The 25,304-nt window shown below is 43.1% G+C and overlaps 1 protein-coding gene across 1 annotated transcript; it reads left to right on the top strand.

Annotated features, from left to right (window-relative positions):
- LOC109954768 (titin homolog) lies at positions 1-25,274 on the top strand. Its single transcript, XM_020590312.1, has 13 exons — positions 1-279; positions 2,064-2,157; positions 3,255-4,600; positions 4,704-4,794; positions 5,728-8,511; positions 9,635-9,760; positions 20,738-20,853; positions 22,237-22,402; positions 22,562-22,724; positions 22,968-23,101; positions 23,374-23,504; positions 23,596-23,680; positions 23,815-25,274. The coding sequence occupies exons 3-12, from the start codon at positions 3,264-3,266 to the stop codon at positions 23,669-23,671; spliced, it is 5,124 nt and encodes a 1,707-aa protein (XP_020445968.1). The 5' UTR covers positions 1-279; positions 2,064-2,157; positions 3,255-3,263; the 3' UTR covers positions 23,672-23,680; positions 23,815-25,274.
- Positions 25,275-25,304: the final 30 nt, after the last annotated feature.

Below are 25,304 nucleotides of genomic sequence, written 5' to 3'. Positions count from 1 at the left end.
TGTCCGGAACACAGGTCGCGCTGGTTCGCTTGACTCTGGAGTAGAGGCTAATCAGTCAGTCCTTGCGCGGAGGTGTCTAGTCCAGCGTGTCAACAACACTGCAACCTGACACGGGATAGCCAGCCAGTTGGCTAGCTAGTTAAACCAGCTAAGATAGCTTTGTGGATAGCCTCTGCATAAGTTAGCTGTTAATGTTCGTAGGTATTTTGCTAAGTCGGCTAAATACGTCGAGTTTGAAGTAGTTTCGAAAAGGACAAGAGGCTAACAGACTCCCGCTTGGTAAGTTGTCTCCAACTCTGATCAAACAGGTTCAGTCAGTGTTTTTCAGCTTCTTGAGTTGTTAGCTCCTGGTTGCTAGCCAGCAAGCTGTTGCTTTTAACTTCCCTGTTATTTAAAGTCGCCCAGTTTGTAGACAGCCTGTAATCTATGTTTGCTCTAAATGAACCGTGCTCGTTCAGTGCTTGTGCACAGGTTTGGTGCAGTAAATGCAGTCCTATCCTGAGCAGGCCAGCTCTGTCGTGCTAAAGTGGACTGGGTAACGTTATTGTCTACGATAGGAGGTAGTTTAGGTGAGCACACAGGACTGGATGAAGCGGGAACACTTCTTGTAAATCCCGGACTGGGACTGGCCATTATATTAATTGCTACATTGATGTGGGTTGTAATAAAAGTTAGCTGCTGCTGTAATGCTATTTAGATTCAGTTGAATAACTACTCTGGAGCTCTGTGTTGGATGTATTTATGTTCCTTTTGGGATGCACACCGTGGAACATGTACAGACATTTTTAATTGTGCTTTCCCCTGTTTTAAACTAGTTTTTGATGGCAAGAAAACAGGAATATTAGCTTCATCTTCCGGGTCTTCTTCTTATAAATACTGATATTACATCCAGGATACACTGTATTCAGGCTTCTCAGATAACACCAGATAACTTGCATTGTAGCTTTAGGTGTTGCATTTTTACATTAGATTGTAATTTAAAACGTTGTACACTATGTGAGAACTCACTTGAGAAATATTATACTTCTTTTAGTTGGTAACAGTTAAATTGGTATAATGTTGTCTGTTGTATGGAAGTTTCTTCTGTATTATCTTTTGCTTGTTACACACTGAGTCAAAACCCAAAAAACACTGCTGGCTTACTCTATGCCATTTTCCTTTTTGTATGTACTTTCTGCAAGAAATCAAAGTAATGTCTGATTTGTGCTACACCTACTTCTTAGGGATGCCTCCCAAATGTTTTGAATAATTAACATATGCACATACTGTACTAGAAGAAATACAGACTGACTGTTGCTATTTGTGGCTTTTACTAACAAGCTTTAAATAGGGTACTCCTGTAGGCTGTAAAAGGCTGTCCTAATCCCTGCTGTGCTGCTTAACCCACCATCACAGCAAATGTTTAGCATTCCATCTAAGCTGAAGGCGTTTGCTGTAACCATCCAAAGTTCAACTTTACAATTTCTGTTAGCTGCCTGCAGGTCACTTTGTGTTTTTTCACCATCATTTTACTTTTTTTTTCATTTTCCATATTTGTGTAGTACATTTATGGATTAAAATAAATTAACCGGCAGCTAAGTGGTTTGCACTTAGTACGCAGGTGGCTGAAATTCACAGAAAAGAGTAAATATTGCTCCTATGGAACTGAACAGTAAGCAGCGCTGTGAAGAGCATTTCTAGCTCAGCGTGTAGGTATTGTATGTTGCATGAGAGCGAGGACAGAGGAGCGGTGATTTAGGGCATAATAAAGATGTAGCAACAGGAAAAGTTAACACACAGCAACATTCAATTAACAACTTTCCTTCTGTATTTTGTTGTTGTTGTTTGGTATGCCGGAGTGTATGCCATCACCTCAAATGTATGGGTGTGACTATGTTTACTCAAGCCTGTGTCAGTGTAAATATTATCATCATGTTGCTTCTCTATGGAGGCGTGACAGCACAACAGTGAAGAAAGCATTTGCACAGCCCTATAATAGCTCTGCTGTGATTTGCCTACCACAGCCTTAAGCCCAGCAGTTTTAAGCAGTGAAAAGCTTTGTTGACGCAGTCTGTTTCTTTTAGGTTCCTTTGATTCCTGTCTCCTGTGTGATATGACATCACTGCTTGGTTACAACAAGTGCCAGAGCTCTACAGCAGATGGTTGACATCTGGTCAGGTAAGATATGTTGGGATTATTTGCAGCAGTCTCATCCAGCATGTCATTTTTCTGAAAGAGCTGTTGGTGGTCTGTACTAAGGAATATCTCAACACAGCAACATGTGGAAAGCATTAGCAGATGTGAAGAAGGAGCCTCTTAAAGGTCTAACGCAGAAATGCTTGAGTTATGTTTCCTTTCTTCATTCTTACAATAGAAACAACTGATAAAACGTATTATTGTTGTAGTGTGTCAGCTGATATTTATCACTATACCTTTTTCAGATTGAAGAGTTCATTTAGGATAGACATCTAAATTTTCTTTTGAGGAGGAGCTACATCATTAATGGAAATCTGGTATGAGTTTACAGTGGAATCCCCCATTCACCGTTTAAGCCTGTTTTGCCTGTTACAACATGAAAAGAAAAACCAATGACACTGTACAGTTGTCCAGCCTATCCCCATCTCAGGATCCACATTAACAGGTAGCCAATCCAGATCTCTGATGCACCAGTAATTTAACTTAGTGCTGCACGTTTTACAGGAATTATTCAGATGTATTATGATTAATTTAAGAAGTATTGTATTAAATTACCCAAAATTATAATCTTTCAACAGAGGCAACAGTTGTACTGACTCCAGTTTCACTGGGGAACGTCATTAGATCTGAGTCATTGTTAATGTTATTAGGTCCTTGAAAAATCAAAAGGTCTGCTGTGAAAAAGGTCTTATTTACAGACAGTGAGACACCAAGACCCTGAGTCTGAAATGGCTCAGTGAAATTACTATTATTACTTATTATTCACACCTGTGCAGTCCATCAGTGTTATGTCAAAATGTCTTCTCTGAGAAAGGTCTGTCAATGTGGATGATAAAATGGTCATTGATTATCAACATGTGTGCTTTAACCTGCCTGACTGATCAATAATCTTGTGTAAATATCTTTCTCACACATGTACCATTGTGCTGCTGTGCAAGGCACTCCCATGACAAAGTCCACAGTAATGGCTAGATAGAGTTAGTGTCATGAGGCTAATTATGAGCCGATGCTGTGTGCCGTGGTCAGACACCTCAATAATAAAAATGACCATAGATAGGCCTTTTTCTTTTTATTTAAAGGTGCTGTTGATGAGGATGGCTGCTGAGGTGGAGGTTCAGACTGGAGAGGTAGGGAGGACGATGGCGGGAGGACGACTTCACCTGAGTCCCCTGACTGGCTCCAGCAATAAGAACCTCACTGAGATCCCTTCCATCAACCAGTCTCATATCATCAATCCAGAAACAAACAAACCTGTCCCTGCACCCAAGCCTCGGCTCACTCCCAAACCTTTTGTTGTGGATAAAAACCCCACTATTAAGCCAATACCTGCTCCTAAGCCCCAAACCAAGCCCAGACCAGAGTCCACTCACCTAGCTGGATACAAACCAGAGCTTCCATCCAATCAAAAACCACAGCAACCAGTTGCCACTGGCAAACCCAGACCGTTGTCAACCAACCTCAACCGCCCTCCCCCAGCCACCATTAAAACCTCTAATAATTTGAACAGTGGACAAACAGCCAAGCCAGTAGTCCAGCCATTTAAACCAGCCCCCCCTCTTGACCCTGGAGACCCCAGCAAACCCACTCCTCCTGTGCCAGCAGCAAGGCAGAAACCTGGTGCATCAAGCTCAGTCCATTCCAAGAGCCTGAAAACACTTCCAGCTGCAGAGTGGTCTGGAACTGCTGAAAAGGAAGAAGAGAAGCAGGACCAGATAACATCCGACAAAGATGGGGCCTCCATTACCAGAGCCAAGTCTCTGGGTTTTCTTGTTGATGTAGAGCAAGAGAAGGAAGAAGAAGGGGAAAAAGGTCAACCTGTGCCACTGCGACCCCAGCCCAGATGTGCAAGGCCCAGACCTGTATCAGCCATTTTTCTTGACAGTCCAACCAAGAGTGAGACACCAGTTCCTGCCCCTCGCTGGGGGGGTGGGAGACGGCCGCTTTCAGCCGATCTCACATCCAAGTTTGAGTCTATTGGTCTTTCGCTACACCGTAAAACTCTTAAAGCAAACACTAAGGAGAACACCCCACAGGAGGAGGTACCACCACAGAAGAGAGAGGAAGAGAAAACCACACCCACACCACAAAGTCCTGCTCCTGATGGTGTAGCTAAGCCTGTTGTCTCACACCAAAGCAACAAAAACACAGAAGAAATGACTGTGAAAGAGACTGACGAGAATAAGTGTGGGACTAGCATCAAGTCACGCATCAGTCTCCTCCTTGATTCATCCTCCTCTCCTGTGGAAAGTCCCACAAGCCAAGGGTCAGATGTTCCCTCTCCAGTGCAGCCGACTCCTGAAACTGAGCCACCAGTGGGTGTGAAAAAGCTCATTAAGCAGCTGATCGAGGATACAATATCAACACCAAGTCCTGTCACCAAACCAGCAGTGAAGGTCCGCCCCCTGCCCCTCGACCTAACTAAAAGGTAAGAGCTGCTCTATCGCCTCAATTTGCTTTTGTCCTTCGTCTTTGTCCAGAAGTTCCATTGTCATGCATGGATTTTGTTTTGTGTGATGTGTGTTTGTCAGGTTTTCATCCGAGAGGTCACCAGACCTTGGCAGTGTTTCCCTTAGTGAGGCAACAGACCGCCATGAGCTCAGCAAAGATCCTCAGAGGAGGGTAAGAGAGGGATGCAGCTTCATAGAGACTGCTTTCTGTTGGGCTCAGTCTATGTTTAGTAGGCAAATGAGAATAACAATGAGCAACAGTGTTATAGCTTATCGACAGGAAAGGCTTTCACATGTTATGCCCCTAAACATACTTGCATTTCTCATACGTTGATACAACTGTAATTATTTCATTTTCAGTCCTCAAGGTGGCAAATAAATTTATACATACAATTTCTTAAAACAGAAGTATTCACCCCTGCATTCACAAACATTTCACTTGCACTGCTCCAGTGAGGTTTCTTAAGTAAGATTCTCATTGTATTTGCCTATGTAGATACTGCTATAAATTTGAATAGGAAACACCTTTTACCTAAAAGAGAGCTAACATCACTTGTCAACCTTTGTCTCTGTGCAGTCAGCAGAAAATTTCCCTTGAGGAAATGGGTCATTGCAGCAAAATGAATTGTTACTGTCACCAGTTGTGTAAAGCTGTTAAACCTAACACAACCAACACATTAATGCGGCTGTCGGTTATGATACACACACACAGAGGAGATCAGTGGGGGAAAAGTCATCACAGAGAGACTTTGATTACCACCTCTGCACCACACCCTTGGTGTTGAGGTCAGAGTAGAACAAGGAGATATCGTTTCTACGCTGGCAGCTGTTCACTCAGTCACTATGTGCTGTGTTTTCTCCTCTTTTGTTGTCAAGTCACATTGGTTAGGATCTCTGGTTTCATAGTAAAGAATATTTTAGTTCAGAGTAGTTTTTTAAAGCTTTTATTTCTTTCAGATTATTCCATATACAGTATATTGTTCCGTAGTGTTTTATATAGTGAAAATGTTTAAGAAAAAAGAATAAATGTTCAGTTAATAGACAGTAAGTTGCAAGCTTGCTGTTAACAATTAACAATTCTCAGTATAGTTCTTAATTTTCTCAGACTGAAGAGTCAGCTGTCACCCCCAGTGACCCAAGGACATTTGTGGATTTAAAAGATTTTCAAGAGCAGCTCATAAAGACCTCCACCCATCCAGGACCTGAGGCAGGACAGCCGCTTGGCCTCACTTCCAAGGAAAGTAGTCCCGGTGATGAAGTACAGACGGTGCGAGCATCCTTGTTTGATAATTTTGTGGAGAGGCACAGTGTGGTGATGGTGGACGAGGCTAAACCTGTAAACAAGACCAAGGATTCACTCAGCAGTCCATCATTTAAAAGTGGAAATAGTGATCACAAGGGAACTCTGGTCACTGCCACCTACAAAGAGCCTGTATCTCCGTCAAGTCCTTTGCAGGTGTTCCATGCCTTTGACACAGTGCAAGCAGTCGAAGAAAACAGGGCAGTGAGTGAGAATGTCCCCTCAGCTCTGTGGGAGGATAAGGCCATGACACTGCGCCCCAGGCGCTCAGAAGGGAGCGGGCTTACGGCAGAAGGGACTGGTTCAGCACAAGGAGAACCGGCCTTGGCCGTGAAACCAGAACAGCATCCACGATATCTGAGAGTCAGAGCTCTGCAGAAGTGGGCCACGACAGATCTTGACCAAGATTCAGGTGTGGAGAAAGGGACACCAAAGGAATCACAAAGGGAAGTGGCTTTGGACAATGACAGAGACAGACAGAGACAGATAGAGCAGGAGGAAGTGACAGCAGCACCTAAACGTCTGAAAATGCTGCAGGCGGAAGAACAGCCGAAACCCAGGGCAACCTACTTTGCTTTGACTGGACAAATACAGGAGACACTTTCTCCTGTAGGTGCAGAAGCAAATATGGGAGACATGACTGTGCTCTCTGAAGACATCTCTATGAGGTCTGCTCTGGCTGGCTCTCAAGGGAGGACGTTTTCACTGAGGAGGAATCCATCATTAGAAGAAGCTTTTGGAAAAACCTCTCAATCTCAAGATCTAGTCAAGGAGTTGATGATGAGGAGACACATGTCACACAGGGAGATCAGATCAGCGTTGGATACACAGACAGAGGAAATGATGGAGGTTGAAAAGAAAATGGAACTGAAAAAGGAGACAGAGAAACACCTGGGTTATATGAAAGAGCTTGAGAGGGAAAAACAGAGACAGTTTGAACTAGAGAAACAAGCACATTTACAATTTGCACAAATGAAGGAGAGAGAGATGCAAAGAGAATTTGAAAGGCAAAGGCAGAAAGCCTTCGAGAAGGAGAAACAAGAGTTGGAGCAGAAACAACTTGCACTGGAAAGACAGAATCAGATAGAGCTTGAAAAACAAAAACTGCAAGAATTGGAGAGGGAGAAACAAAGGGAAATGGAAAAAGAGAGGCGGCGGCAACTTGAGAGAGAAAAACAACAAGAACTGCAGAGACTGAGAGAGATTGAAAGAGAGAAACTGCAAGAGCAGGAAAGGCAGAGGCAAAGACAAAGGGAGGAAGAGAGGCAGAGAGAGCTGGACAAGGAGAGACAGCAGCTGGAAATCCAAAAAGAGAAACAGAGGATGGAGGAGCTGGAGAGAATTAAAGAGTTGGAGAGACAGCAGCTTTTAGAGCTTCAACAACAGAAGCAGAAAGAAAAGGAGAGGCAGCAGGTCGCCGAGCTCGAGAAGCAGAGACTTAGGGAAAAGAAGGAGAGAGAGGATGCAGAGAAACTAAGACAGATGGCACTAGAACAGGAAATGTTGATACTGAGAGAGCTTGATAAAGAAAGAGAAAGACAAAGGGAAATGGAGAAGGAGCACCAGAGAGAGATTGAGAGGGAAAAGCAGAGAGAACTGGAGAGGCAGAGACAAAGAGACTTAGAAAGGGAGAGACAGAGACAACTAGATGCTGAAAGCCAAGAATTAGAAAACCAGAGGCTGAGACAGCGAGACCTGGAGAAAGAAAGGCAGAAGAGGGATGAGGTAGAGAGGATGAAAGAGATGGAGAGAAGACAGCTTATGGAATTTGAAAAGCAAAAGCAGGTAGAGAGGGACAGGCAAAGAATTTTGGAGTTTGAGAAATGCAGACTAAGGGAGAAGATGGAAAGGGACGAGGCAGATAAAATGAGACAGGTCGCCAAACAGCAAGAAGCAGAGAGGCAGCGCCTGAAAGAGAAGCAGAGGAAAGAGGAGCAGGAAAGGGTGAGGTTAGAGTCTTCATCTCTAAGACCTAAAGTGGTGGATTTGGACTCCGTGCTTCGAAATGACCCAATTTCCAAGGCTCCTTCTCAACGCAGTGACCACACCGTGCGATGGAAGGAGCCGTCTCCCAGAGCAGAAGAGTCTTACAAACCTGGCATCCTAGACATAGACTCTTTCACATCTCAGTCACAGATCTCCCCCAGTAAAGACTTTTCTTTTTCTAGTGTTCAGGGCGTAGACTCTGGGTCTGGGGCCAGATTGCAGCCCACACCTGAGAGAGATATTATTTGGAAGGTGCCACCGCAGACTTCATTAGGTTTCTCCAGCGCAGTATGGACAACGTCTGCTCAGGACCCATGGGAGCGGCGACCTGTTGAGATGCTTGTGGATGAACCCAGACAGCAGGTTAACAAATTCAGTCAAGAGCACCTCCTCAGGCAGGAGGAGCGGCTCCTGGCTCCACAGAGGCACTTCTCTTCTATGCAGGATGAGCACTTGGCCCCTTCTCCTGGAGCCAAAACTGGTAGCCTCCCTTCTGGAGCCTCCAGCAGCGCTCCTGCAGAGCAGATCTGGATCCCCAGAGAGCCACAGCCTCAAGACAGCAAGCGAGGGGCCCAGAGCCGCAGGAAGTCACATGGGTCACAGGTCAGTCAGACACAAATCAGTAATTTCTAGTAGAAAGTAATACATTATGTGCATTTGGAGTCTTTTAAAGAGTTTTGGTGTTCACTGAGTGTCTTGCTCACAGTGACACAGTTACACATTCACACCTGGAGGTAGAGGTCTTCACAGGTCCAAACATTTAGACCCAAAACAGGCCATGGAAAACAGACGCAAACCCAACATGTATAAATAAATTCTCAAAAAAAAAATAGAGACCCAGCCCGAGAAGGACCCAAACTCTGCCAGCCTGACCTGAATATACCCAAAGACAACTGGTCCCGATGCAAAACATGGTCCACCCGAGCAGACACAACCAAAAACCACACTGATGCCTAATTAGATCAAGTAACAAACAGGAGCAATGGAAAAGCGCAGCAATATAGAATAGAATAGAAATGCAAAGTTCTATTTCCAGCTCCTGCAACAATAAAATATGCTGTGATTTGCCAGGCAGTAAAAAGACAGAATATATTTTTAACAGTTTAATTAAAAGCTACTAAAAAATGGATAGCTTATAAACTGAACTTTTGGGGGGAAAAGACTGGTCTGATTAGATTTTTAGAATAAATATCATTTCACAATGTTTGAATGGTAGCCTTGCTTGTGGCATGAGTTCATGTAATGATTAATTTGTTGAAGATATAAAAAAAGCTCACTTGCCTCATTTAAGTGTCTCCCACAGTGACTGTGAGGCGCCACATCATCAGTCATATACCACTCAGGCTCAGATCTGTTCGGATCCACTTGGATCTTGAATGTAGTGGTACACCCGAGACAGTGAAACATGACCCGAGCCGACCCGACCACAATGAGCAAAGTCAGAAGCAAAGTGAAGACCTCTACCTGAAAGCTATGGTACTCGAGGGCAACACAGTGCCCTCGGTGGGCCAAGCACTACTTTGTCCAGCAGTAAATTTGCACCTGAAAAAGTCAGAAAGTTTGAATGTAGTTCTAAGAGGGTTTAATCCAAATTATGATGTGGTATATGAATGTCTCTCACGGACTGACAACAAACCGTTGCCTGGTAGTGAGCAGCTTTCAGAGGAGATGTGTATTAGAGAGATGCAGACGCGGAGTTCACTCTGGTCCCTGTATGTGTTGTTAGGAGCTGAACAGGATGCGTTCACGCAGTGTGTCACGGCGATCAGCTCCTTCAGGCGGTGGCGTGGAGGGAAGCCTTTCCAGGATGAGGAGTCACAGTGCCCACAGACAGCAGGAGCGCAACAGCTGGGTAAAGTCAGATTTATACTTATGCATCACTGCATGTATGGGAATGCGCCTGTCCTTCAGAGACAGTTGCATAGCTCTTGCATTTATATTTGTGCAAATGTTATTGTTCTGACTAGTGGGCACTCAAACAGCAGAAGTCAGGAAACAGAAATGACAGAGCCTTTGAGCCAAGTTCAAAGCTGTTATAATTTTTGTCCTGCCATTTTAAGTGTCATTTTAGATGGAGAATATGTGGTCAGTCTAGCCAAGTCAGACTGCAGCTCTGTCTGTGCTATGGTAAACTGTGTTCAAACAAAACTTGAATTCAGATTTGAAGCTGTTGCTCCAGGTCGTTGCTTCAGTTTGATTGTTGGCTGTGCTCCTTTCATTCAGTCCCTGTTTTTTGTTTGGCCTGTTACTCACGCAGGCCTGTGAGACACGGATTTTTTGTTTGGCCTGTTACTCACGCAGCCCTGTGAGACACAGAGGGGGGCGTGCATGTGCAGTATTCTGTGTGTGTTTGAGGCTGAGTGTCTCATGCAAAGAGGAGTAGTTAGAACTGGAACCCAGTTAGTTCACTGACCACTGAAAGCTGATTGCTGCTGTGCTCAGGTTGTTAGGACTCTGTGACTAATTTTCATAGCATGGACTCCTACTGTAGGTTCAACCCCACCCTGCCCATGTCACATTTCAGGGAAGTGGCAGCTGCAGCTTCTCAGACCTGTAATTCAGGACTGAATTAAACAAATGGCTAATGAGTACATGTTCTAACTGATCAGTGTCGCTCAGGGAGTGCTGTGAACTGAAGTGACTTGTAATGATCAAGCAAAGTTGTGTGACTGTCCCTCTGCTGCTGGGTCGCACCTGTCATTCCCAGCTTTTAACCTTCCAGGTTAAATCAGTTTTTGTATTTTCTGAAATTGGTAAACTCCTACGTACACCCCATACACACTTACATCATGTGCATTCAAGCATGTCCATTGTTTGTCAGATGTACAGGGTTGGGTTCAGTTGGCTCTTTGTCACTGAGACTATAATTGTAGGCCCAGGTTGAAGGCCAACCCAGAGCTACAGCGTATTGTGCGTCATAATTGCACTGTGCCATGAAACAGTGTGTCACCAAGAGTTTACAATCACTGCCACCATCTGGTGGCTGTGTTTAAGCTTGTGAGCGTCGCCCTGGCTGCTGTCAGGGCAGGTACTGGTCTCGGTCCTGCAGTCAGTGTATGTGTCTTTGGACTGAAAGCAGCTGAGCTACAATCATCTGCTGGCTGGTACTGGAGCTGCTGCTCTGGTTTAAAATGCCGAAGTGGAGATTATTACAACAATTGAATCAAACACAAGAGTAGTTACACACAATAAAATAATGTGATGTGAAATTGAAAATAGTAAAATAAAAATAGTTTGAATTCCACTGAGTGACTGCAGTGTTTGTCCCTGCGTACACACTACACACTGCTGCGTTACATGTGTGCAATCACAGGAACTAGTGTTTGTAATTCAAATGTCTGCTGAATGGTACAGCTGAATTTGACTGTGACCTGGGATAGTTTTAACTTTACAGATTTCGGTGTAAAACTAAAGATTTTCTAGTTAAGATCAAAGAAAATATCACATTCATATGATGTAATCAAACTGTTATTAATATATTATAAAACTATAACAGTGCCACCACAAATAAAAACTCGTAAACACCATGGCTTGGTGTTAAATTGATTGAATTTGATTTGTAAGTTTGGTAAAGAATTTGGCTACAGGAGTTACAAAAATTACAAATGTTTAATGCCAAAATCTGAACGTTATCAAGCATAAGATATGATATGATACTTCTTTAAGTTGTATTTGCTGGCGGAGGAGTCCTCAGACTCTCACTGATGAAGTAATAGTAGCTGTGTGGTGACATCACTGGTCAGAGGGTCTGAAGCAGGTGAGTGTCACAGAGCAGAGATGGGCACCAGGCTGAGAGCTGTGTTGTACGTGTGGTCATGCTGCCTGACTCCACACTGCCTCTGGGTAAGTGACAGCACAGCTGTATTATTATAGATGTTCCTATGGTGGATATAATACTGAATGTACAGTAGGTAGTGATACAGTATAGTGTTTGTCCTACATCCTGTATCGTCTTCTTTGTGTAGCTGCTGGTTGAGCTTCTGGCTTAGGCTGTGCACAGAATGATGAGGTCAGCAGAAGAAGGGAAGTGATGAGCTGCCGTGAGTCACTTCCACTAGCTGATGCTTAGTGCGAGGATGAAGATTATTATTTTGGGGCAGTAATAAGATTCAAGATTCGTCTTGCTACAGAGTTTTTATGCCATGCCTCTGACATTTTCTGTTCTTCTTTGTGTTTTTCCTTTTTTTTTAAGCAGTAGAAGGGAAGTGAGCTTTCCTGCCATCCATCATCCTAGCTACCAGTATATGTGGTCCCAAATTATTGTGAACATGGGGGATATAATACATTTTTAGGTGACTTATGAGTATGGCTTACACGGTAATTTCCAGAGCCCAGAGTGACATCTTTTTAATTGCTTGTTTTCACAACCAGTAGTCCAAATCAAAAAGACATTTACAGGGCTGTAAAACTGGCAAATATTTGGCATTTTTCTAAAGAAATGACTTAAATAATTCCTTGACACTCACAGTGGCTGGAGATAAATGTTCTGTTGATAGAATACAGTAATGGACTGATTATTTGAGGATTATCTCCACTTGATTATCATGTGGGGATAATACTGAGATAACACACTATTAATGAAAGAAAAAAATATAGTAATAATATCACCTTGCACTTTGTGGTTAAAAATTATTCAGGAAGGTTTGTGTGCTGTTGGAAACCAAGCACCTCACAGCAGACTTGCTCTTGACACAGCACTTCCAAGAAACAGTCATCTGTTTACCTGCAGAGGGCATATGTGGATAGCTTTTATGAGCCCCTCTGTCCCAGTTTCCTCTGAGGTTAACTCTTTGTAGTGCGCCTGGAGTTGCCCACTGTGGGTTCATTTAGGTGATCAGAAACCTGGTACCAGGCCTGTTTCTTGGTGTCCGAGTGAGATTTAAGCAAACACTGACTAGACTGCTGTGATTTTGGCTTCCGGCTACACTGTGCTGACAAACAGGTTGATGAGCAACATTGCAGTGTTCTTTTGTTGGTAGAGCCACACCTGGTTTTTTTTTTCACTTTCCTTTCTCATGCATGTCTAATTATCTATTTATAGTTGTGTCTTTAGCAGAGTCACTCACTTGTCCTCATTCATATCTGATTTATGTCACACTTTGTTATCCTGCCTTTCTCTGGTGCTCTTGTTCTCTTTTGAATAGAGGTGCTGTTTAATGGCTTGATATCATTCATTCTTCTTTTTAGTCCTGTTTCTGTTTGTGATACTTCACTGTCTTGCCCTGCCACTGAATCAGGCTGGAGCGACAGAGCACTGCAGAGCATATATCACTCTCCTCTCTCCTTCCCACTTTGAATCAGGGACCTCCCCTTCTCTCTCTCTCTCTCTCCCTCACTCTCCACCCAGCTTTTCCTTGACGGTGAGTCCTATATCGCTTAGTGCAGAGAGAAGCACTGCTGACGCATTTTCTCTTACCTGCCCATACCTGCAGAAAAAGGCGAGGAGAGAAACGTTTTCCCTCCATTCCTCTTTTCACCTCTGGATTTGACTTCCCCACCACAGTACCACCTCCCGTTTCCTCTCTTTGGCACTGCATTGGTTGCCCTTATGGAGTATGAATGACTACAGCAGTTTTCCTTTTGGCACCAGCTGTCCTGCACCATTTCTCCTTGCAGTTCTTTTTTTTTTTTTGCCAGAAGTTAGCATAGTACTACGCAACACAAGGATGTAGCTTTGTTGGATGGATGGATTCTTCAACTTTTAATCTGGATCTGGGAGAGCTGTCAAATTAATCGAGGACAGAGAAGCTCTCACCTGGAGGACTGGTGGTGGTGGCGGCACAGAGCAATTCTCAGTCTCAGAATTATTAGCACAGTCGACCTATGACGGAAATAGCAAACCAAATGCTGTGTTCAACATAAATCATATGTCTAGGTTCTGATTGTTATTGCTCGTCACATTTGTACTCTAACAGTTGTTTGTTCTGCTCGTCACATTTGTACTCTAACAGTTTGTTATTTGTGCTCTTGAAGCCAGACAAACATGGCTGAGAAACCTGTTGGTAGACAGCGTGACAGATTTTGATGCTATATTCTTAAGTGGTGCCCTGTGTAACTAATTGTAAGTGTTGGCTATATGTAGCCTTTACATGCCCACTTGGACCTTTTGCCAGGAACATCATAGCTAGCATATTGTGTGTGCATTGAAATAGACTTTAGAAAGCTTCACAAGTCACTTAGGCCACCGGCCTGGAGTCTTGATGGTGATGAGTTTAAAGAAAGTCCTGACGGCTCTCGTGGGACTGCACTACATTTAGAAAAGCCATTTAGAAGTGAAATTGAGAAGTGGCTCGGTCCTGTAATGGTCAGGGATTTACAGGCATCCTCTGTGCTGCAGTAAACACCACCAGCATCCCCACGTCGAACCGGCTGAGCTGTGTTGTTGTTCCTCACTGCTGCAGTATTGACCCAGCAACACGCATCAGTGAGCACCTAGCACCTGACAAGAGTCACAGCTCAGTTCAGAGACTGTTCTGACACAGCAGGTAGTACTAGCAGTGGGTTGTGATGGAGTATCTGGGAGACAAGCTGTCAGTGGCTCACTCTCAGGTGTCGGGATGGGTGGGAAATGTCCGTCGCTCCCTTCACGGGGCGCTCAGCTTTTTATCCAGCTCTGTGGAGAGGGGAGGCAGGGAAGAGGATGAGACCGGGCACTTCAAGAGAACCAGCTCCCTGCGCTCGCTGGCCTCCCGCAGCAGGGAATCCATCCGCAGGTTCTCACTACGCAGCCAGCAACGTCTGTCCTTACGCAGGCGCACTGCACCCAACACCCCCATTGCTGTAAGACCACACACACACATTTAAAGTACAGACACACACCAGATAAGTACTAGTGTTTCCTATCATCACTGATGCCAGTTACAAACAGTAAACTGACCAGTCAAGCCAGTATTTACCATAACTGTGTGGCCAGTAGTATCTCTTTAATGAGTGTTAGAGTTAAATAAAGTACAACTGCAATTTAAATCATAATGCAGCAATGTCCCTGCAGTTTTATACTATCACTGTTAGCAGCTGCTTGTTCGTCAACTATTTGGTCTCCAGCCAAACATGTCCAGAACTTATTCATCTGCCTTGTTATGCACAGCCGCTCCTGCTTCTCATCTGTCCCTGACCATATTTCATCACTTCTGTTTTATATTGTCTTTGCCACAGTGTAAGCCTTTCATTGTTTGCCTCTCTTTGTCTAGAAATACTGTTGTTATACTGGTTCTTCAGGTCATTCTGTTGTCCATCATTGTGCTTTAGTAACATGATTGTTTTTTTTTTTCCCCCCGGCTTTCTGTCACTTTCCTGGATGTCTAACCTTGTGTATGCTCTGTGTAAAGGACAGATTTAGAAATTTATGAAGTTATTGGATACATTGCAGTGAGGTTGTCCCTATCTTTAGGTTACGCCTGTTTGCTGAACTCCTGTGCAGCACCTCATGAGTCACAGCGTGTAAAGACAAGTGGTGTTTTCATGATGTCTGTGTGGCTTAGTCTTAGACATCACCTGCTGACATTGTGGTCTGTGAGAGTTGCATGCCTCCCAACTGGGCTGGTGGTAAGTGGGAGAATGACGGTGAGAGGTCAGTAACTGTGGAATGGGATGGGCAGTGGCCAGGTAGCCAGTAAATGGGTAAGAGGAGGGAGGAGGCTGTGAAAAGCCCACTTCTTCCTGAGCTAAAAAATGTTAAGGTGGGTGTGTACGTCCGGAGATGGAGACTGATTCTGGAGTTGGAACGTGGGTCTGTGCATTAGGATGTTGAATGCTATTGAGAATTTCCCTATCACATTTATAGATACTTGTTTAGCTTTCTGTCCTGTCAGAGCTGTCTCTCATGTGTGACCACGGTCATGTGTTTGGTATGGGTTTCTAAGAATAGCTCTGGCTGTTGTTATAGTAGGTAAAGGAAATCTTAAGCTGTGTATGACAGCCTGAACACGATGAATGGTTTTTGTTTGCGTTATTTGTGTACTTTTTGACATGACCGTTTTCAGGTGTGAGCCTGTGACAGCATTACCAGAAATTCAGCCAATAGAGTTGTAATGCTAGCACCCATTTAACCAGAGAATTATTGTTGCCTTACTGAATCTCATTGTGAGTAGGTGACTTCATCATAGTTTCCTCTGTTGCTATACAGTCATACAGTGTAAATACTGGCATTTGATAGTCAGCAGTTGCTCATGATCTCAAATGACTTTGCAAGATGACAGGTTTACAGATCTCTATAAAACAGAAATACTCTGAAATGGCATTTGTGTCATATCAGATGTTATAAATATAAACTACCAACTGTTCGTGTCGGCCAGACTTCCAACTCATCCTCCTGTTGTTATGTCAGTACACGCAGTAAATATGGAAACCACTAGTAATACACAATTTTAAAAAATCTAAAAGTCAGTTTAGTATAAGTAATTCTTACAAAAAGCAGAGGCTTTTTTTTAATTTTATGCATTCTTCTTTGTCTAAAACCTGGTGCCTAGATTACCCACAATGCAACATGACCTCTGATGGTTTAAGTGTGTTAGTAGTGGCCAGCAGGACAGGACACATAGAGATGGGATAAAGTAATTAATGTTGGACCCAAGTTTCATAAATGGTTTGGGCAAAGCCATTTGTTCCTAGTAGCCAACAAAGTTAAAGTAAGCATGCGGGGTTTTCCCCAGGCCTTCAGAGGGTTGGGTTGAGGGGGTTGTGGGGGCTGGGGAGTTTGAAATTAGTCAAAGGAAATTTAGAGTTTTATTTTACTCTCTCTTTCTAACTATTATCCTTATAGTATTTGTAAATGACAGCTGGCAACACATTGTACATACAGTCAAAAGTCTTCCTTTTTTTAATATATAGAATTCTTTGTTGTTTTTAGTGTACATTCAGTCTGAGATACCGCCTAAAGCCCTTTTTATGTTCATTCAGCTTAAGGTGCTCTGCAAAAAACACTTGCGTGCTATGCCTAAGCCTTTCTATGGCAGGGAAAACCCTGGTAAGTGAGCATTACTAAAAATTATCAAATGGAGAAGTCACAGTAACTGTAGCTTTACAGATACTTGTAACATGTTGCTATTGTGTGTTACTGTATTGCATTTTCAGATAATCACGGTCCTGTGCTTGTGCACTTTGAGATATTTAGGTAACTGACAAATCTTTGAAGTCAAACAGTGGTCATATTGGCAGCACCTAGGAAAGCAAAGCCTGGATTGAGAATAAGCACCGTCTGAGTTCAAGTCTAAAGCCCAGTCAGGTTTTTCTCCCTTTCTCTTCTTACTAGACACTTTGTGCAGCTCTGACTCCTTGTCTGTATGTGCTACTTATGTAGTGAAAGAAAAACACTGCATTATTTGGGTTTCCTAGCAGAGTTCGTCTTAATGTAAGCCCTCCGACATGCAGCTGCAATGCCCCTTTGTTGACGTGAGATTAGTGCTTGCGGGAGCAGTTGCTTTGAATATCTGTATGATATTGATATTGATTACTGCTGTGTGCTTAAGTGCACGCAGAGCATATTCTCCCACTCCACCCTTGCTAAATTGTTTGGAGCAGGTGAGTAGAGAATGGAGATTGGTGATGTATTGCAAGGATAATGTTGTGATTGAATAGTTTTTTCATAGTCTCACAGGGTCTTTGAGCACTCCATCTATTTACTGTTAGCTCGACATGTCTTGATCAACAGGCACTTTCGTCTTAGTGTTAGCTGCAATAGTAAAATATATAAACAAACATTTAGTTTTAACTTTTTATGGTTTGAAAGAACACTCTTATTCATTTTGATGACTAAGACTGCAGCACTTATAGGGATCCTGGACACACAGCAGTGTCACACACTGGGTTGTAAGCTTGCGTCTTGGATGCTCTGTTCACGTACATGAGGTTATTATATCTAATGTAGCAGCTCACCCCGTTCTCCTCTGATGTAAGACCATCTGTTAGGTGCCGAACAGCCGAGCCCTTTCCTTTTTCAGGTAACAACAGTACAGTTGCTCATTTTCCATTCAACTGTTGAGATGGGAGCAATTCAGATACCAGTGTTTGTCTGTCCTGTGTTACTGGGTTATGTGCGGCACTCAGCAATCAGTGCAAGTAGAAGTTTCCACAGCTGTGTCCCAACCCCTTCCTCCTCAGATTGTCAGTTAACCCTATTAGTGATCAGCCCTTTCTCTGCTCCATCCTTCCATTCATCCGTTCTTTGTTGTTTCCCCCGTCACACCCGTCCTGTCTAGGGGAAGCTGGCTGTTGCTAATGTTATTAAAGAAAAACCTTGCTCCTGACATCTATAAATCATTGCTACTGGGCTTGTTGTTTCAGCGTCCTTCATCAAGCATTATCTCCATGTTTCTGGTTGATAGGAGAGCTCACACCTGAGTGTCTATTCAGTCTTAGTCCTTAAACGCTTTTGGTTTTATTGGTTGGCTAACAAACCTGTCTAACCCGGTGTTGTCTCTAGAATAATGCAGACTGCAACAACAAAGAAAGTTGAAAGAGTCCAACTGAAGTTCAGTGCCAAGGCTGTTAAGCCCCTATTTTACTGAATAATAAATGGTTTGAGATTATGAATAAGCCTGTAATAGGCTTTATAACTTCAGTTTTGAGTTGTTTTTGAATGGCACCTCTCTTCAACATGTTCTAGCAAAAGCAGTGTTCCTCCTCTGTACTGATCAGGTGAGGGTGTGTTCTGGGTGTGTGAAATAACATGCACGCACACAGAGGATTTTACAAGGCCTGGTTTTAAGATTTTGTTGGCATTTTGACAACTGATAGTAGCGTACAGCGACAGGTAGAAGACAGAAGCATGACTTAATACCAAGGTCTCCAAGTTGGAACTGAACTGAGGATGGCACAGTTACATGGTATGCTTAGCGGTGTCCCATAGTCCTTGTAAATCATTCATACTGACACATTTAGTTGATGGCAGTCCCCCGATTCCACTGTATGTTTTAACAAAAGTGTGTGTCAGGTGGTTGAATAGCTTCAGAAATCACATCCCTTCACTTTTTTGACATTGAAATTTAAGGGGGGCTGTGTTTCTGCAGCTTTCCAAAACTGACAGTCTGACCAGTTTACTCAGTGTTTGGTTAGGTGTTCAAAGGTGAGACAGCAGGCAGGGTGTGAACTTCTCCCCACAAATATGTCTGACACTTTTCGTGTGTCCCCCCCACACACACACACCCCCACACACACAAAAAACTCTCTAGTCACAGGGCAGTTCTTTCTGAATGTCCAAGAGCTATTGGGTGAACCTTCAGTGCTGAATGTTGCTGATTGGTCAAATACCATGCAGCATTTGTAATACCCTGCTGCAACTTTCTGTCAGCAGGCTAATTTGTTTAATCTTCCTGGGGCTTTAGTCCTGCTGTGGAGATTCAAATCACACTGCACTCAAGGAACTTTTGCACCAGGGAGCGTTCTTGGACTTGAGTTCCTGAGAACAAAAAGTACCAGGAACTTTCTGGTGGAAGTGCTATGAATGTCTTGCAGTGGGGGTTGTTTGAAAATGTGCATCAGTTTCCACATATTTAAAAGTTTATCACATCATACCCCTGAAAAACCTATTTACAGATGTGAAACTTATATTACTGGCTAAGCTCGTGTCATATATGGTGTTGGTATATTGCTTCTGTTGGTGCTGTAACAAGTTAATTACATAATAACATTTGTGTAGTTCAGGTACATCCTGCTATAGCCTTTTCTTTAAGGAAGACCTCATCTGGTTGAATTAGTTGCCCTGTTTAAATCACCACCAGTGGAGTATGTTCTTACTGTTCAAGCTACAGTCTGATTTGGACTAGAAGTCTGATTCATTGTTGTCAGTGGAAGCAGGACTCTGAAGTGTATGTATTTCAGAGTAAGTGGTTTGACCATGTGATGTCAACTTGAAAAGTGTGAATGCTGTAAATCCTTGAGAAGAGGCTGATCTTCGTCAGAGGCAAGGAGCATGTTGAACACATTCCCGCTGTTCTCAGTTTTCTTTTTTCCGGTCAGGAAAGGCCTGGCTGATGAATAACATCCTCCCCACTGTTTTCCTCGCTCTCTTTCTTCAGCTACATCATGCTCCTTCAATCAACGTGTTTTTCTACAGTCACAACTCTACCTCAAGTGTGGTTTCTGTCTCTTATCTGTCTTGAAGTCTTTTGACCTGATTCTTGTTCACATACACAAAGAAAACAAAGATAACATTCATCAATATCTAAGAACAATAGCTTGTTGCTGGTATAAACATCATTGGTGAACTGTTTTCATAGTGTAGGAACCTGAGCAGTCACAGAGCCAGGTGTGTCACATTTCTCTGTCTGTTTTCTATGGGTTAATTTATTATTCCTATTTAGGCCAGGATTATCAGTTCATGTGCAGGCATGCCTCTGTGAGCTCTGTGTCTTTTTGAGACAGTATGTCCTCTGTACCAGCCTCATTAAAAGAGGCATGGTTCAGTAGATGGCTGACACGCACTCGGTCACCCACCCATCTCAGCCTTTGTCCCCACTTGTTTCCTGTCTCCATTAGCGCATCCCTTTACCTTTTATTGTGCATGTCCCCACTGCTGCTCAGGTTCGTCAGGATGCAGCTCTGTTAGCAGCAACAGCAGCAGTCAGGACATAGATTAACCAACTACTCTACTTTATAATTGATGATGATCATGTGTTCCTGTTGTTATTAAGAGGTTTAGTTCAGGGATGCGGAGAAATTCACATATATTGACCAAACTTAACCAGGGATCAGATTCTTAGGTGTAACCTGCAGATGCCAAGTGTCCAGTGAGAGCTACCTTCAGTGTCTCTTAGGCTGTTCTGTCACGTAACTTGAAAACCAACGTGATTTTCCCATGTTTATTAATAATCTCCCTCTTTCCTGCCCTTAGGCGCAGCAGAAGCAAAGTGCCCAAGGTGAAGAGGAGAGGAAGGACTCACAAACTCCGGTCCATGAGACTGATAGTCAGTATGGGACGTGGGAGACGGGACTGCGCACTGATGACAGGTAAACATACACTCACTCCCCACTGTCCAGAGGTGTGACATGCACACAGGTCAGTGTTCCAAAGCTATTAGACTTGGCCATTTTTATTTATGTAGTGTTTTTGTATTTTTGCCCCATTCTCAAGTCCGATCCAGGGGTAGGGAATTTTTCAAAGACAGGAGGAGCATAAAAGAGCCTCTTTGTAAGCAGTCAGTGACTGTTATATGGACATGCACAGAATATGGCATTATGTGTTTGTGTTAACGTCAGAATACTTTGTTTAGTACAAACTTTTCTGACATTAGTTTGCTTGGGCTGTTGTGCCTTTATTCTGTCAGTGGGTTGCAGAGAGGTGGAAAGGAAACGGGGACAGATATCAGCGACTGGACTCAAACCACCAGTATTGTGTATGCACGGTTCTGATATTACAACGCGATAAATTTTAAATGTTAGCCTGATGATGAGCCGCTGAAACCGGGCAGCTATCAGGGCACTAGTAGTGTTTAATATTTAAGGCCAGTAGCAACAGTCTTCATATTCGCTATTACATGTAATAGTGATAAAATATTTTTATTTACAGTCACAGGCTTGAGAATACATGAAAGCCTAACCTTTTTTTTTAATTAACAGAATAGAAAACATTATATAGATCTCAAAAGTCAAATGATTTGATTCAAAACTGATGACATCTGTATCATGGAGTTAATGATTTGGTGTGATAAGAACATTTAAAGTAAATCAAGAAGATGGATGTATTTCTGCTCAGCTCCTGGAGTGAAACACCTCCCTTTGGACATTAGTGTTGATTTGAACCATCTCCCTTTATTACAGCTGGTCTGATAAGGAACTAAGGTACATAATGGTTGTTTAAATAGTAACACCAGCATTATTTTAACTTTTAAGACCCCCTTGAAAAGATGAAATAAAAACATTGATTAATCCTCCTTACAGGCATTGTATGCTTGTGTAACCTCACACTGATAATAGTGATACCAGGCAGCCATTGTTGTAGCAGGATAAATACTTTGTTGGTTTTAGCTTTAGAACTTAGGGGAAAAGTTAAAATAACTTGAGTGCTCTTTTTTTTAATCAGTTGTTGCATTGCAATCTATTACTGACCTCCTGTGGTCAGATAATATCAACATTAAACCACACGGATGAGAATGGACAAAAAATGATATAAAGCTGGAGTCTCTTCCATGTATATTTATATACATGGAAGACTCAAATGAGTCTTGTTTAGCCCTGCCTGTCATGGTGACAAGGGAGGTGGACAGTCTGTTTTTAGGTGCGTCACTGAAATCATAGCTTCCCACAGTCTTGACGGGAACAAAAGACAAGCTGTGACTCAGTTTGATTGTAACTGTGGCTCTAGCAACTGCACGTTTGTTTTATTTATTTCAGCCTCACTCCTGCCTCTCCCAGCTCAGAGAGCACCCTCAGCCCTTCACCAAGGAAGCCCACTCCCCCACACACGCCAGGTGCACATGGTTCACGGTTTGAGAGTGAGAGTGTGGATGGCCCCCTTCCTTCGTCCACATCTGACATCCAGCCGCTCGCTTTCCCTGATGTAAGTCTCACCTGAGTTAAAGACAGCTCAGTTCTTTTAATGGTACATGTGCCCTTAACTGATCTGTAATGGCTGATGTTGTTCACGTTTGTGCCTTCGATTATACTTGCGTTTTTATATGCTAGCTAATGTCTTTTCTTTCTGTGCCTCCATGTCCAGGCTCCAACTGCTCTGTTGGACACTAGCGCTCTCCGTTCCAAAGCCCAGCTGGGGAAGAGACGAGCCCCGCGGGCACGGCCCTCCAGAGCTACACATCACAGTCTCACCCAGGCAGAGGGAGAGGGAGAAACCACTGAGGACTGGCTTTACCGAGACTCCACTGGTTGGTGTTTTACCTAGAGCTGTAGTCATTGTGTTTATTTTCTTACTTACACCAAACAAAATCACCTGAAATCTTGTTAAAATTCTTTTTCAACTGATGAGCTCCTTTTTAATTATACAAAAAACAGATGTATGTGGAAATGATGCACTCAGAAGGTTAATTTAATTGTCCAAGTGAATGTCTAACTGCATCCTGTGTCATCCCATTGGCATATGACAATAATTTGTATTTGCCCTTCGACAGACGGAAAGGTTGAGAGTAAGGATGATGACTCGGACTCTGAGGAGCCAAACAGAAGAGCTGACTCCAGCCCTGCCGTTGCCTCCCAGCCACAGAGAATCGCCATGTTCCCTGGGATGGATCCTTCAGCTTTAAAGGTGAGCTTTACCTAAGCTTTTTTAGTTGAAAATTGGAATAGAGAAAGTCTGCAGAAAGCATTCCCCTAATAAAATGCACCTTAACTAGTCCTTTCTTATGCTAATGAGCAGTCACCTTTGTTATGACAAGGCAGAGTACTTGAGCTTGCCCAGTCTTGTCATATATTGGCTACACTGAATGAAGAATGTGTGTTTTAACGGTCAACTCAACTGAACTGCACCCTGGTCCCTACTAAAGAAAGTTGTTTAATTTGTCCCATTCTTGTTTTCAGGCCCAGCTGAAGAAGAGGGGCGATTCTGACTGTCAAATCGACGGATCTACTCAGCTCTCTCGCTCCCCCAAGTCACCCTTCCTTCCACATGCAGCGCGTGTGCTGCCCACACCTGGCGGGAAAGAAAATGGGTAAGAAGATCTGTTCTCTGGAGGCAGTGTTGCTCTTTGTTCCCGCATCAGCTTTCAGTTGTGAATTGCTGTCTGTCTCTTACCTGTGCAGTGTGGAGGACTCACCCCAGTGGTTAAAAGAGCTGAAGTCCAAGAAGCGCTTGAGTCAGTATGAAAATGAATGCTAAGTAAATAAGGTGAGAGAGACTTGAGTGTTTTTTTCCCTCTTTCACTGTGTATTTAAAAAAAAAAAACGCACAAACTCATACAGTAGTTGTTTGCTCTATATCAAAACATTTTGACACAGTCATCCTCTCTTTCACCCCTCAAGGTTGCCTTAACAGATGAATCTATATAAACAGAAGCCTTAATGTTTGACCCAGAGAGTTGGAGAGGTGAACCTAGAGCTGCTGATGTATTTTTGTTTTTGTGTTCTCTTCCCATCTGGGCTGATAAATGTGCATGGTGCCTTTTTAATGGAGTGTCTGTCTAATGGAAAAAGAAAACAAGCAAGGAGAAGAAACCCACCAGGCTGCTCTGCTTTATCATTTCATTCTTGAGCCTGCGCAAACTCTCCTGCACTAGGAGGGGTTCACATGACCATTTTCATGGGGACCAGGAAAAGTGGGAGGATGAGGAGAAAAAGCCATTACTGGCAGTAATGGTTAACTTGTGGGACCACACCGCCCGCCCTCTTCATCCTGGACCTGCTTCATCCCATGCTGGAGAACAACCTAGCCAGTCCTCCAAAAGATGTTTGCCTTCAGTCTCCTAACTACACTGTACAGCACATGTGTGTGGTTTGTTCATGGGAGTCATACAAGCAATGCCAGAAGATCACATTTCAAGCACTAAGAACGTAGAGAACAAAATCACCTCTGAATTGACTGTCTGGGAGTGTATGTCATGTTGGTAACCGGAATCAGGAGATATATTTGTATAATCATTGATTTAACAAAGACAGAGAGCTAGTTTTGAAAATGTTATGATGCATCACTCCACAGCCTTTTACTTGGATACTCTCCACAACCTAATAGTGTCACAGTTGCTGCATAATGTACAGTGTATATATATATATATATATAATTTTTGTTGTTGTTTATACATCTATTTGTCTTTAATGAAGATCGATAAGGGGGACGATGGGCCAAGTGACTTTGCATCTGTCAATCATGCACACTCCTAATCAGCACAAATACACTCGACTTGTTTTATGAAAACACTAATGAGCCTGTCTTCCCATCTTTAATAGATGGACTGATTGTAGCTATCAGCATCCATTACAAGCCATACTTAACACCTCATAGCCCTCGTACACTTAGTTGTGTTTCAACAATGGTTTCCCAATGAATGTGCAATTTTCCTTCTTTCAAGCCCATTAATGTGCTTGCACAGTCTTTGCTGTCATAGCAGGCTTTGCTCAAACTGACAGGGTTTATACTACTCCAATGGAGGGACGGGTTGTTCACTACATTGTTACTTTTATAATACTTCAAATAAATGAGACTGTTTACACCCGCTTTAGAGTTTAACTGTAACCTTCCTTCTTGCTCACTCACTGTGCGCTTCTGTACAGCACTTTGTCACTTGATGCACTAGAGCACTGACGTCTGACCCCTCTTTTTGGCCATGTCTTATCTCCTGTGGTGTTGCTCTGCTATGTACATGGATGTTTTACTTTGTCATAAAATTTGAGGGTTTATTTTTGTCCTTTTTTTATTTGAGAGTATATTGCACTGTGTTGTATTGACCAGTGTCCTATAAATTCTTAATAAAATGTACTTGATTTGAGCTACATTTCCTGTGTTCTTTTTTGGGGGG

This window comes from Monopterus albus, unplaced genomic scaffold, assembly GCF_001952655.1.
Source record: "Monopterus albus unplaced genomic scaffold, M_albus_1.0 scaffold12.1, whole genome shotgun sequence".
NCBI classification, from domain to species: Eukaryota; Metazoa; Chordata; class Actinopteri; order Synbranchiformes; family Synbranchidae; genus Monopterus; species Monopterus albus.
Note: the sequence above shows the minus strand (reverse complement) of the source record. Positions and strands in the feature narration are given on the sequence as shown.